The sequence below is a fragment of the Betta splendens genome, chromosome 19, assembly GCF_900634795.4.
Source record: "Betta splendens chromosome 19, fBetSpl5.4, whole genome shotgun sequence".
In the NCBI taxonomy this organism is placed as follows: domain Eukaryota; kingdom Metazoa; phylum Chordata; class Actinopteri; order Anabantiformes; family Osphronemidae; genus Betta; species Betta splendens.
Window position 1 is genome coordinate 16107122 of NC_040898.2, and position 10817 is coordinate 16117938.

Sequence of the window (10817 nt, forward strand, 5' to 3'; positions counted from 1 at the left end):
CGTGAGTTTGTCTTTTGTTAGAGGCAGATAATCATTTTCATCACTGCATCCTCGTCCTCGCTGACAGATCTCTGGCATTCTGGGTAAGTAAGTGAAGCTCTGCCAGTCAAGTAATGTAACACCACGGTCAGAGAATGCGAGGTTGGAGCATTACCTGAGAAGAAGACAGGAGCAAACACTGGACGCCTCAATGTGTTTATACGCTGAAGAGATGAGCTTGGAGTCATACTCTGAATCCAGCTGCTCAGGCCTCAAAGAGTTGCTGAGAGAAGTGGGGCAGCTGTTCTGGATGCAGGACATTAAATGTGACTGATGAGAACGGGTCAGCAGTGTCAGCTGACATAACGAAATCAGGTTAAGCACAGACTTGATTACGGCCGTCCTCTGTGCGAATCCGTTGTTTCTCGGCTTCTTCGTGGTCCTGTGGTCCGGTCCGGTCCGGTCTCTGAAGCGTCTCTAGAGCTGCTGGAGGGCCAGGCTCCTGACTGACAGACCGAGCCGTGTGGGAGGGTGTGAACCAAGTGGAATCTCACACCACCACTAGCAGCCAGTTTTCCCCAGCATCGGTCCAAACCACAGGATCGCTGCTCCTGGACTTGGCTCGGCTCACAACGAACACGGCTCTGGAAACACAGGTCCATTTATTTAGTTCACTCTGTCACTCAGCTTTCCTTAGGAGGCTTGAGATCCAGTGTGGAGAAAGTGAAAGCACCAAAATGACACAAGAGCCCGTTTTTATTTCATGTACTGTCCTGCACCAACAGGAACCAGCACCAAAGCTGCTCTTTGTCAGGTCCATTCGTTGATTCCACATTAGTCCCATCGTGTTGGGAGTCAGTGGCTGCAGCCAAACTTCACTGTGACTCAGAACCAAGCACGGTCCTGTGAGCTGGGCTCATCAGGCTGAAGAAAGACTTGGCACTGATTATTTAGTTTATCGCTGTAAACATCTGCATCAGACCGTGAGGCTGAGACGTTGCGAGCCTTTCACCCAAATGGACCCACTGCAGCTTGTGTCTGTCTGATCCGGAACCAGGCAGACGTCCGAGTCCGTCGTCCTGGGAGGCCTGTGATTCCCTGCTCAGATTAGGCTGACGTTTGGTCAGCACAGGGACATTAACACACAGCTAGCCGCGGCGCTGACCCGTATCGCTGCCATGTAATGCGATTCAGAGCAGAAACCGCACCATGAGGCTTTGATGATAAGTGAATCTACTTTAGATAATGAACCAAAATAGGCTGTTAATAAGAAGCAGTGCAGTGGATCCTGGGTTCAGCTGTTTCCACCGTCTGCTGCGGAGTTCTGGAACTGAAACAGGAGCTTGTACTGAGCTGTTGGCAATAGGCGGTGCCACCATGTTCGGGTGTGAGGCCCGAGTCTCACGGTTCTGGAGGGGAGCTGAGTTTGAAGTGAGGCTAGAACAGCTGGGGGTGAAGTGTGGTCCCTGGTGGCTCTGTGGCACGAAGCGAAGATCTACAGAGACCGGGTCTTATCTGAGCATCACCTGTGTCACCGTTTAGGGGCGCCTTCACAGACGTCCCAGCAGCCGGTCCCAGCAGCCGGTCCCAGCAGCCGGTCCCAGCAGCCGGCCAGAAAATGACGACAGGACGCGGTTCCCTGTCTGTGAGCGCGGCCACACCAGCACAGTCGGCCCTTTATCTCCGCATTTTATCAGCCTCATAATTCAGCCTTTACAACATAAGCAAACATTCCACCGGGTTCTGGCGTCGTCTGGTCCGAGTTTCACTGCTTCCAGCTCATTTGCTGGCAGCTGAACTCAGAGGTGAAATCCTTAAACTTCTGCTTCACTCTCAAATGATTTCTAACTTTATTTCACCTGACTGAGGCTCAAAGCCTCTGTCTGTGGGTCCAGAGCCATCGGTTCTGTTGCCACTGGGTCAAGCGAGAGAAAGCTGGTCAGCACTAAGAGGTACTTCACTCTACTGCCTTGACTGCATCCAGCACCAGCCTCTGACCCAGTAGAACCAGCTCCAGCCTCTGACCCGGAGGAACCGGCGCCACAGTCTTCCACTTTTTGTACTACTGATCATATCGCGCTCATCTTATCTCAGTAGTCCAAGTGAAAAGCTGCTGTGACAGCTCTCTGGGTGGAGAAGGGGGGCGGGGGTTCGGCCCAGTGACGAGGCCTGGCCCACATCCCGTCCTGCTGGATGTGTGGCTACAGGGAGGCGTCCTCAGTGGCTGCAGCAGGAGCAGAGGCAGCAACATGAGTGGGCGCAGCGACGCACGGGCCGCTGAGCTGTTCACTGAGAAGCCCACGGCTGAGCAGGACCTCCGGTTGGACCGGGCAGCTGCTGCTGCCCTCACCTGTCTGAAAGCTTGCTGAGAAGTTGCTGCGCACGCGCTCCCTGCACCTGCTCGGAGGAAAAGTTCTGCTTCTGGGCGGATGAACTGTGTTCTGAGTGCGTTGGACCCGGACGACATGGATACGTGTTTCTTGCCCGTGTTTGTGCTCATGTTCTCTCTGGGCTTCAGGATACAGGAGGGCACGTGCCACTTTGTCCTCCGGCCCGTTCCCAGTGACACTCTGCCCGTAACTATCTTTAGGGAGGTACCGGATCCCATGTTGGACCCAAAGGAAAGGGACCTGAATGAGACGGAGCTCCGGGCCGCGCTCGGCAGCCACTTCAACGCGTCCTTCATGTCTGTGTCCCCGCCGGAGGACAGGAACGCGGGGGGCGAGGACGCGAGCGACTCGGAGATGCGGCAGAAGCTGAAGGAAATCCGGGCCATTGACCTCGAGGTCCAGTCAGGCAAGAAGCAGAAGTCGAGCCGACGCCTCCGCAGACGGCTGCAGCAGTGGTTGTGGTCCTACGCATTCTGCCCGGTACTTTACGCGTGGAACGACCTGGGCGGCAGGTTCTGGCCGCGCTACCTGAAGGTGGGGAGCTGCTACAATAAGCGGTCCTGTTCGGTTCCGGAGGGGATGCAATGTACTCCCGCCAAGTCCATTCATTATACCGTCCTACGGTGGCACTGCCCGCAGAGGAAGGGGCCTCCCAAGTGCGTCTGGATACCGATCCAGTACCCTGTGATAACAGAGTGTAAATGCTCCTGTCACGGAACCGAACAAGACTCCGTTTGAAATCAGTACACGCAAATGTGGGACGTTACTGGACCCGAGGACGTATGAGGGGCTTTAATGTCTGATGACAGGACTCGGTTCGGTTCACGTAATCACCGACTGTGTTAAGTGGACTCGGTCTGTTTATATTTATTATAGTCATATTGTGGTTATGCTCAGACAAACGGCTCCGTCACATCCAACTTGTGTGATCATGTGTCAAATAAACGAGTACAGCGATCAGTGAACATCAGCTCAGACTCGTTTCTTCCCATGTCTGTTCAGCTTCATTCGCTGCCCTGAGGAACAGTCCAGGTACTTAGTATAACTTGTTAGTGCCGCCTTTTCTTTAAAAACTGAACACGAATAAAAGCGTTAATGTAAATTAAATGTATTATCATGTAGCTTCAGGCATTGCTAAATGTAAACATACGTGTGCGTTGTGGCAGTAAGTTTTTCTTTAATGGCTTTCTTGACATTTTGGACAGGACTACACTTCCCAGCATGCACTTCAGCTGAGAGGGAGGACTGGTAGGACTGAAGTTTGAGAGCAGGCTGCACATTTTCATTTCACTGTTTCAGGAGGAAATAAAGCACGAGACATTCATCTTGTTGAGCTTTAATTAAAAACTGGGTTCTGTGCTGGACCGGCTCCGTTGATCTGGGCTGTGTAGAGGTTGGTGTTGAATCAACGAGCATCAGGTTCAGCGCAGTCCTTGACTCTCATCGGGTTCTGGCGGCTGGTGGTGCCTTGATTTGGTGTGAGAGGGCGTGACCAGAGCTTGGCACCGAACCTCAGATCCATCCTGCTTGGACCCAGACTGCTACACCTGAAGTAGCAAGCTGTAGAGCAGTACTTCACAGAACCAGTGTTTTATTAAAGGTTAATAGCCTAATGACAACACGTCTTTTTTTTAAGTGTTGCCTTGGCAACACTGAAGCTGACATTCACCATCAACATCTGCAGCACCAGGAACGAGATGGGCTTAGAAACTACAAAGCTTTTATCATAAAGTGAGAACCTGGAAACGTTCTATTCACGCGGTCCGGTCTCTGACGTAGGATGGCCTCTGTGCTGATCGGGCCCTGAGTTCTGCCTCGAGACCCATCAGAACAAAGGTGAGCAGAGTGGCGCCAGTCACACTGCTCTGCTCTGTTCACTGCAGCTGTGAAGACTCTCTGTCACAGCCTGTTTACTCAGACTTATTTTGGGAAAATTCCACATCTGTGGCCATAAATCACTGGAGCTGCAGTTCTGTGGCCCATTGCTGGTGTCAGGCAGCATCACAGTGGTTCTGTTCCATCCCCAGGCAGGTGGTGCCTGGTTCTGAGCTGGCACTTAGAGATGAATTCTACCTAAAGCTACAATAAACACTGAACATGGTGAGCTGCAGGTTGATGGTGTGGAGGAAGGAGCTCGGCTCCTCAGGCCGATGGGGCCCCCTGCTGGCAGCTCACACACACACTCGCCACCTTCTTCTTTACAGTCAGTGTTTATTTCAAACGTTGCAAAGGGCAGAGGCACCGGCTACAAGTGTCTGAAGCTAAAGAGCCACGTTGAGCACCAGATAGATATCAGATAGAAAACATATGTACAGATATAAATTAACACACATTCAACTGACAGGGACATGAGATCGTCACTGGCCACAGTAACGATGGAATGTCTGACATGGAGACTGTGCGTAGTGCAAGGAATACTGTCAGGAATAAAATCACACCTTTGGTCCAAAGACACGAGACAACGACACGATGGACCAACAGTCACCGGCCACACGGACTTCACTTCTTTAATACTTGACTCTGCTGCCAGGCGCGCCGGTCTACTGGGCAGCGAGGGCCCGGGTCAACCAGCTGTGAGGAGAACCTGAGGCGTCGCACATCCATCCGGGACGTAGCGATGATGAACACTGCTCTTCATCAGTTACATTGCGGCATATACAGAAACTGTGTCACACGAGGAAGACCACGACGCCGTCTAACGAAGCTTCACCAAATCTTCCCTCGCTGCACAGACTGAGCAGCCTCCAAAATGCAGCTGGATTTTGGATGCGATCGTTTTGTTCTGGAAAACGTCTTTGTTAGTCTGTTTTCTCCCAAACCTGTTGGAGATCAGCTCAGCTCTACTGGCTGAGGCGCCACCTCCACGTCCTTCAGTGGTTTCTGGAGTTGAAGAATCCCACGCTGGTCGGAGACTCCTTCACCGTCACCGTGATGAAATTGGCCGTGACGTCGGTGACGAACACGTGTTCTAGCAGACTCCGCGCCGGCCTCCAGTCGGTCTCCGTGTCCGACTCTGTGGCGTTGATGCCGTAGCTGGGTCTGCTGTTGTGGGGGAACAGAGAGGCGTCGGGCTCCGACTCGCTGCTGCTGCTGCTCTCATCAGAGTCTCCGGTGCTGAGCTCGTTCAGGCTCCGGTTCTGAGAGCTGAGCCCGTGTTTGCGCTCCTCCTGCCTCCCGCTGCCGTTCCCTCGGCTGGAGCCACTTCCCCTGTCCTCCCTCAGCCTCCCCTGGTCTGCAGCACCTCCTGCTACTAAAGCGGCGCGCGCTCCTCCGGACGTTCCGCCTTTGGCCACGAGGCTGCCGCCGCTCCGTAGGCTGCACCTCCCCGCAGCGCTGCCAGTGCTGTGTCCCTGAAGGCTGCTGCCGGCGGAAGGCTTGCTGACGCTCTGCAGGTTGAGCGCTCGGAGGCTGAGTGCCTGGTTGGCTTGGTCTCGAGCTGTGAGCGAGGATGAGGTCAGACTCTGCTGCTTGTTTTGGGCCGGCCCGATGTGAGTGCCCGTTCCCTCCATCCTCCTCTGGCCCAGCGGGGAGCGATGGATCGATGTCTGGCCTCCGGAGAAGCTGCTGTGCAAACCCAGCGAACTGGAGCTTCCACCTGGTTTCGGAGGAGACACTTTGAACCCATTCCCTCGGCTGCCGCTCGATTCTGAGTGAGAACGCTTCTGCTCAGACAGAGAGTTTTTACTTTGTGGTGGAAGATTGGATTTGATGTGGGACGAAGAGCCAGAAGATGGAGAAGAGACTGACAGGGGGCGGTTGGTCCAAATGCAGCTGAGCGACCCGGGTTTAGAGGCAGCTGTCTGAGAGAAGGAGCTGCTCGAGGACTGGGAGGCAGAGGCAGCCTCGTCCCTGCAGCTCCTGCTCAGGCCAGTGTAGGTGAAGCTGGCAGGCTGCAGTGGCTTCTTCACCCCGGCCCGAGGCTCGTCTCTGGTGGGTCTGAGCGGCTGGGCGTGGCGAGGAGGAGGAGGAGGAGGCAGAGGAGGTCTGATCTTTGCCTGCCGTAAAGCCCTCAGGTCGGGGTGGAGAGGCTTCCTCCCTCGCTTCTTCTTGTGTGGCGAATCGGGTTTGGCCAACATGATCTGGGGCCTCTTCTGGGGGACAGGGTGGACACGGGGACCTGGCTTCGCCTTCTTAATGTGCTCTTCGTCCTCAGAGGAAGAGGAGGAGGCCGAAGATGACAGACCAGAGGAAGACGAGCGGCTGTCTTTTGTGGCAGTAGGTACAGGCTGCTAAAATAAAACAGGACACAAACCATTTAAGATCTTTTTAAAATTTGGGCTTAAAATAAAGCAGCTAAGTCACTTAAACCTCACCAGGATCTTTCGTGGACGTCCCCTCGGTCTCTTCCCCTTCTTCTGGAACAGAAGTTCCCGCTCTTGTTCTCTGAAGGACCAGAGAAACCACATCAAGAGGAAAGGGATCAGTTTGACCATGAAAACCTTTTTGTGTCTAACAACCTAGTATCAAGCAAAAAAATGCACCTTTTGTGAAAGGCAGCCAGTAACCTTGGGTCCAAGATGTTTTCCTCTGGTTCCCAACTATTGTGCCTGAAAAGTCAGAAAAAGGTTGTGGTATTTTAGATGTTTTGCTTCATTATCCAGATATTTTAAGCACAGATTCAGTTTCAGTGTATTTACTAATCTTTGATCCTGATGGATTCATCCCTGAGTTCTACAGAGCCACATTGCTTTAGGTCTGAATGATATGTTGCTGTTTACTGACACATTTACAGTGTTTATAATAAAAAGAGAAACGCTATGTGGTTTAACAGAAAACAGATAAGAAATAAAATACATCAATAAATCTTGTCCTCTGCGTTTGTAGCAAATAATAGCATCATATAAGCTTATTGCTGTTTAAGTAAGTTACAGTTGTTTCAGAATCAGAAAAGCTTTATTGCCAGGTTCTGTAGAGCGCACTTTACAGAACGAGGAATTTGACTTGGTGGTTCAATCCAAGGCATAGGTAGAAAATTGTGTATTGAATATGACTGTTACCGTTATGTTATTATTGTTTATTGCTGATGTCTGATCACTGCTGGTTTCTCAACCAGGAGCTGCATCACGCCTCAGGATGACCTGCTGAGGGTCTGTTAGCATCAGCTTCTCGGCGTGAAAACGCTGCAGGAAACAACGAACCCTGACACGAGACGCATGGACCCGTTGTGCGTAACAAGGATCCGCACAAAGCGAGTTTATTACTGTGTAACTGGGCGAAAGCCCGACGGGAGCACAGATACCGGCAGCGGCCAGGCATTGTCTGCTGGCTAGCCGTGGATGCTAGCAGCTAGCCGTGGATGCTAGCTGCTAGCTTAGATACTTACTTGGACGACCACCCTCTCCACTTCACCAGATACTCAAACTTGCCCTGCGGGAGAAGACACAAAGCGGCAGAGACGTGAAGAGCCGGCTGCGCTGAGAGGACGATGCCCGCTGAGGCCGGAGCGGCGCTTTCCTACCTTTCGCGGCCGTTTGCTGAGGATGCATTCCGCGTCGAACACCTGGCCCACGGTGACCCCCTCCATGACTGCAGCGGCGCCTTTGTGAGTCCGCGCGGCCGCCGTAGCTTCCAGGACCGATCACTGCAAACGGCGACGGATGGCGGACACACAACACGCACGAGACCGGAGCATCTAAACACAAATACACATACACACACCGAGCTGCAGCAAAATGGCTGGAACACGCCACAACAAGCGCGGCAGGGGCGGGGCTGCAGGGGCCCTGGCCCCTCGAAGCACCGTCCGGCAGCGGTCTCACGCTGCTGCTCAGTGGGACGTGTACGTGGAAATGGCAGAACCGGATGATTATTGAATTTATAGCAGTGTGGTGTTATTTAGTTGGCCACAGCAATGATCTCATCATAATTCATACTTTGTACTACTGTGATGGATGTAAACACACCAGTATGTAATGACCTACTGGATGTAGACTCAGCATAATTTCTCCTAATAATACACGAAGCATAAGCTGCGATTAAAATGAACGTAATAATGTAGTGTGTGTGTAACGGTACCTTACTACACTACCAGAGGTACAGAGGTACTTAACACTTAACGACGTACGTTGCGCGCACGGCCGGAACCTCCCTGTCTGAGCCTCAGACGGAGCTTATTGGGTGTTGCACCGGTGTTTCCGCTGATCGTGTTTGGTAACGTGTTGAAGTCAAGCAGTGAGACCACACTGGTGTGCACAGCGGTGTTTCTGAAGGTATCGGCAGGTAATGGTTCTGTGAAAGTTCTTTCTGCAGGCGAGTTGGTACCTGGCAACGTGTCGGTTCTGCCTCCTGGTTTGGTTCTGTGGGCCGCCGGTGTCTCCTGCGTCCTATAGGTTAGAGACGTGACGCTCAGCAGGTTCACAGTAGGTCAGGCTTAACGTTAGTTATTTCACAGAAACGACTTAGAGTCTTACTTTAAATCGGCGTCAGATATTATATATTTGTTGAGTTGTTACTTTTTAAAATGTTTGATGTCAGTGTTTTATTTTATTTCTGGCATTTTCGTGCAAATGGTTGGCTGCTATAAAATCAAATAATGACCTAAGATTTTCTTTGGACCTGTGTCCAGAATGTATGGTAAACATGAGGTGATAAACGACCTGGTACCAGCTGATTTGATCCTTTTTCGTCCCAGTTGACCGATCTTAAGAAGGCCTGAGCGTCCAGCCATGATGCTGCCTGTCCTGCTACGTCCGTGCCTCCGCTGCCCTTCTTCCTCTGTGCTCTTCACTCGATGCATGCGCACACACACACTCCATTCTGAGGCTGAACCTCTCCTGCGAAGGAGGCTTCCTCTACGCTTCCAGACACAGACCCGGGGCAGGAAGTCCAGAAGCCAGGAGGAGCAGTGGAGGAGCAGGAACAGGACAGTGCTGACATACATTGCAGCAGCAGGGGTGGGAATGATTGGCCTGTCCTATGCTGCGGTGCCTCTCTACAGACTCTACTGTCAGGTAAGGACGAGTCCATCCAAACATGGAACTGACGTTGGAGTCTCCAGTCTTAAGTCTGTGTTCTGCAGGCGACCGGGCTTGGAGGCACGGCGGTGGCCGGCCACGACGCATCTCTGGTGGAGACGATGAAGCCAGTGAAGGAGCGCGTCATCAAGGTCACCTTCAACGCCGACACACACGCCAGCATGCAGTGGAACTTCAGACCACAGCAGGCAGAGATCTACGTAAGACCTGATCGTTTTCATTGGCATTCAGACTTCAACGTATCAGTAACAGAAAGTAAAGATGGGATTGGTTATTAGAGCCCAGAACACCCTGATAAGTTCTGTTTTTCTTGTTCAGTTGGTTCCAGGTGAGACAGCACTAGCCTTCTACAGAGCAAAAAACCCCACTGATAAACCCATCATTGGCATCTCCACCTACAATGTGGTGCCCTTTGAGGCAGGGCAGTACTTTAACAAGATCCAGGTACGGAACCGGGCTTAGCTTCTTTTCTCATGGCTTGGCCACTGTGTTTATTTTACTGAGAATTTGAATTCATAGAACAGCGGATTAAAAAAATAAGCTGACTCTCCTTCCAGATGTGGTTTAGCGGACCAGCAACATCTACTTCTTGCCCTGCATTTCCTATCATGTGTTACAGTGTTTCTGTTTCGAGGAGCAGCGCTTGAACCCTCACGAGGAGGTAGACATGCCCGTCTTCTTTTATATTGACCCAGAATTTGCCGAGGACCCGCGGATGGCCAGGGTGGACACCATCACCCTGTCCTACACCTTCTTCGAGGCCAAGGGTGAGCCACTCCCCTTGCCTGGATACAGCTACAATTGAGCAGATCTGAACCCTGTGGGTTAGACGTGCAACAGCAACTGGAAGAACAATCCCAGTCAATCCATCCTGTAAATGTGTCAAAACATGTTGGGCTCTTGAACTAAACCAACACGTTTTCAAAGGGCGTGTGATGATGTTGGGGGTTTGTTATTTATTCTGGGCTCCGCTTGTGTTTTTATGAATCAATCTGCTTCAGAGCAGATCAAGCACCAGCCTCTGCATGAGGCATGATGAACATTTGGCCTCCTCAGTCAGTCGTTGACTCCAAGCAAAACTGTTTTAAAATGACTGTGACGATGTAGAAACTTTGATTGCCTCCACTCTACTGACTCATATGAATGGATCAGGCCTTAAACAAACTCAAAGAATAATGCTGGCTTTTCCCCACCTAAGGTCGGGGTGAGTCATCAGTTCACAATGAGGAGAAACAGTCAGTATCTGGTTCTGAGGTGTAGTCTATAAGCATCATTTCAGTGGCTGAAGATAGTTATTCAGTCACAGCTGAGGTTCATATTGAATCCATAAATGATGAAGGTTAAATTCAGATTCTGTGTTTATTAAATCTGAGACATGTTAAACAAAACCCAGACTCATCAGCTTCTTTGGTCGTGTTATTTATCCAGAGGTGGGATCTACTGCTTCAGTTAACAACTGAAACAAACACATTTA

General features: G+C 51.5%; 3 protein-coding genes across 6 annotated transcripts; 2 read left to right on the plus strand and 1 right to left on the minus strand.

Annotated features, from left to right (window-relative positions):
- The first annotated feature begins 140 nt into the window (after positions 1-140).
- On the plus strand, positions 141-3693 carry nog3 (noggin 3). The gene has a single exon (XM_029133464.2). The coding sequence runs from the start codon at positions 2409-2411 to the stop codon at positions 3105-3107; it is 699 nt and encodes a 232-aa protein (XP_028989297.1). The 5' UTR covers positions 141-2408; the 3' UTR covers positions 3108-3693.
- An 867-nt stretch (positions 3694-4560) lies between these two features.
- LOC114845447 (chromobox protein homolog 2-like) lies at positions 4561-7967 on the minus strand. 2 transcript variants are annotated; one of them, XM_029133456.3, is made up of 5 exons: positions 7828-7967; positions 7693-7736; positions 6851-6916; positions 6683-6752; positions 4561-6595 (listed from the first exon to the last, which is right to left on the minus strand). In XM_029133456.3, the coding sequence occupies exons 1-5, from the start codon at positions 7891-7893 to the stop codon at positions 5240-5242; spliced, it is 1602 nt and encodes a 533-aa protein (XP_028989289.1). In that variant the 5' UTR covers positions 7894-7967; the 3' UTR covers positions 4561-5239. The 2 variants fall into 2 exon arrangements, with proteins under 2 accessions (XP_028989289.1, XP_028989288.1); XM_029133455.3 differs by having other exon boundaries at positions 4561-6598.
- A 1067-nt stretch (positions 7968-9034) lies between these two features.
- On the plus strand, positions 9035-10731 carry LOC114845450 (cytochrome c oxidase assembly protein COX11, mitochondrial). Of its 3 annotated transcripts, none has more exons than XM_029133461.2 (4): positions 9035-9319; positions 9388-9543; positions 9662-9787; positions 9963-10731. In XM_029133461.2, the coding sequence occupies exons 1-4, from the start codon at positions 9035-9037 to the stop codon at positions 10146-10148; spliced, it is 753 nt and encodes a 250-aa protein (XP_028989294.1). In that variant the 3' UTR covers positions 10149-10731. The 3 variants fall into 3 exon arrangements, with proteins under 3 accessions (XP_028989294.1, XP_028989295.1, XP_028989296.1); XM_029133462.2 differs by having other exon boundaries at positions 10039-10731; XM_029133463.3 differs by having other exon boundaries at positions 9901-10134.
- Positions 10732-10817: the final 86 nt, after the last annotated feature.

Excerpts from the sequence above, each read along its gene's own strand:
- nog3 (XM_029133464.2), top strand. The coding sequence starts at position 2,409 with ATGAACTGTGTTCTGAGTGCGTTGGACCCGGACGACATGGATACGTGT.
- LOC114845447 (XM_029133455.3), bottom strand. The coding sequence starts at position 7,893 with ATGGAGGGGGTCACCGTGGGCCAGGTGTTCGACGCGGAATGCATCCTC. Across the intron at positions 6,753-6,850 it reads CTGGCTGCCTTTCACAAAAG|AGAACAAGAGCGGGAACTTC; the intron begins GTGCATTTTTTT and ends CTGGTCCTTCAG. Across the intron at positions 6,599-6,682 it reads GACGTCCACGAAAGATCCTG|CAGCCTGTACCTACTGCCAC; the intron begins GTGAGGTTTAAG and ends GTTTTATTTTAG.
- LOC114845450 (XM_029133461.2), top strand. The coding sequence starts at position 9,035 with ATGATGCTGCCTGTCCTGCTACGTCCGTGCCTCCGCTGCCCTTCTTCC. Across the intron at positions 9,544-9,661 it reads CACAGCAGGCAGAGATCTAC|TTGGTTCCAGGTGAGACAGC; the intron begins GTAAGACCTGAT and ends TTTCTTGTTCAG. Across the intron at positions 9,788-9,962 it reads AGTACTTTAACAAGATCCAG|TGTTTCTGTTTCGAGGAGCA; the intron begins GTACGGAACCGG and ends CATGTGTTACAG.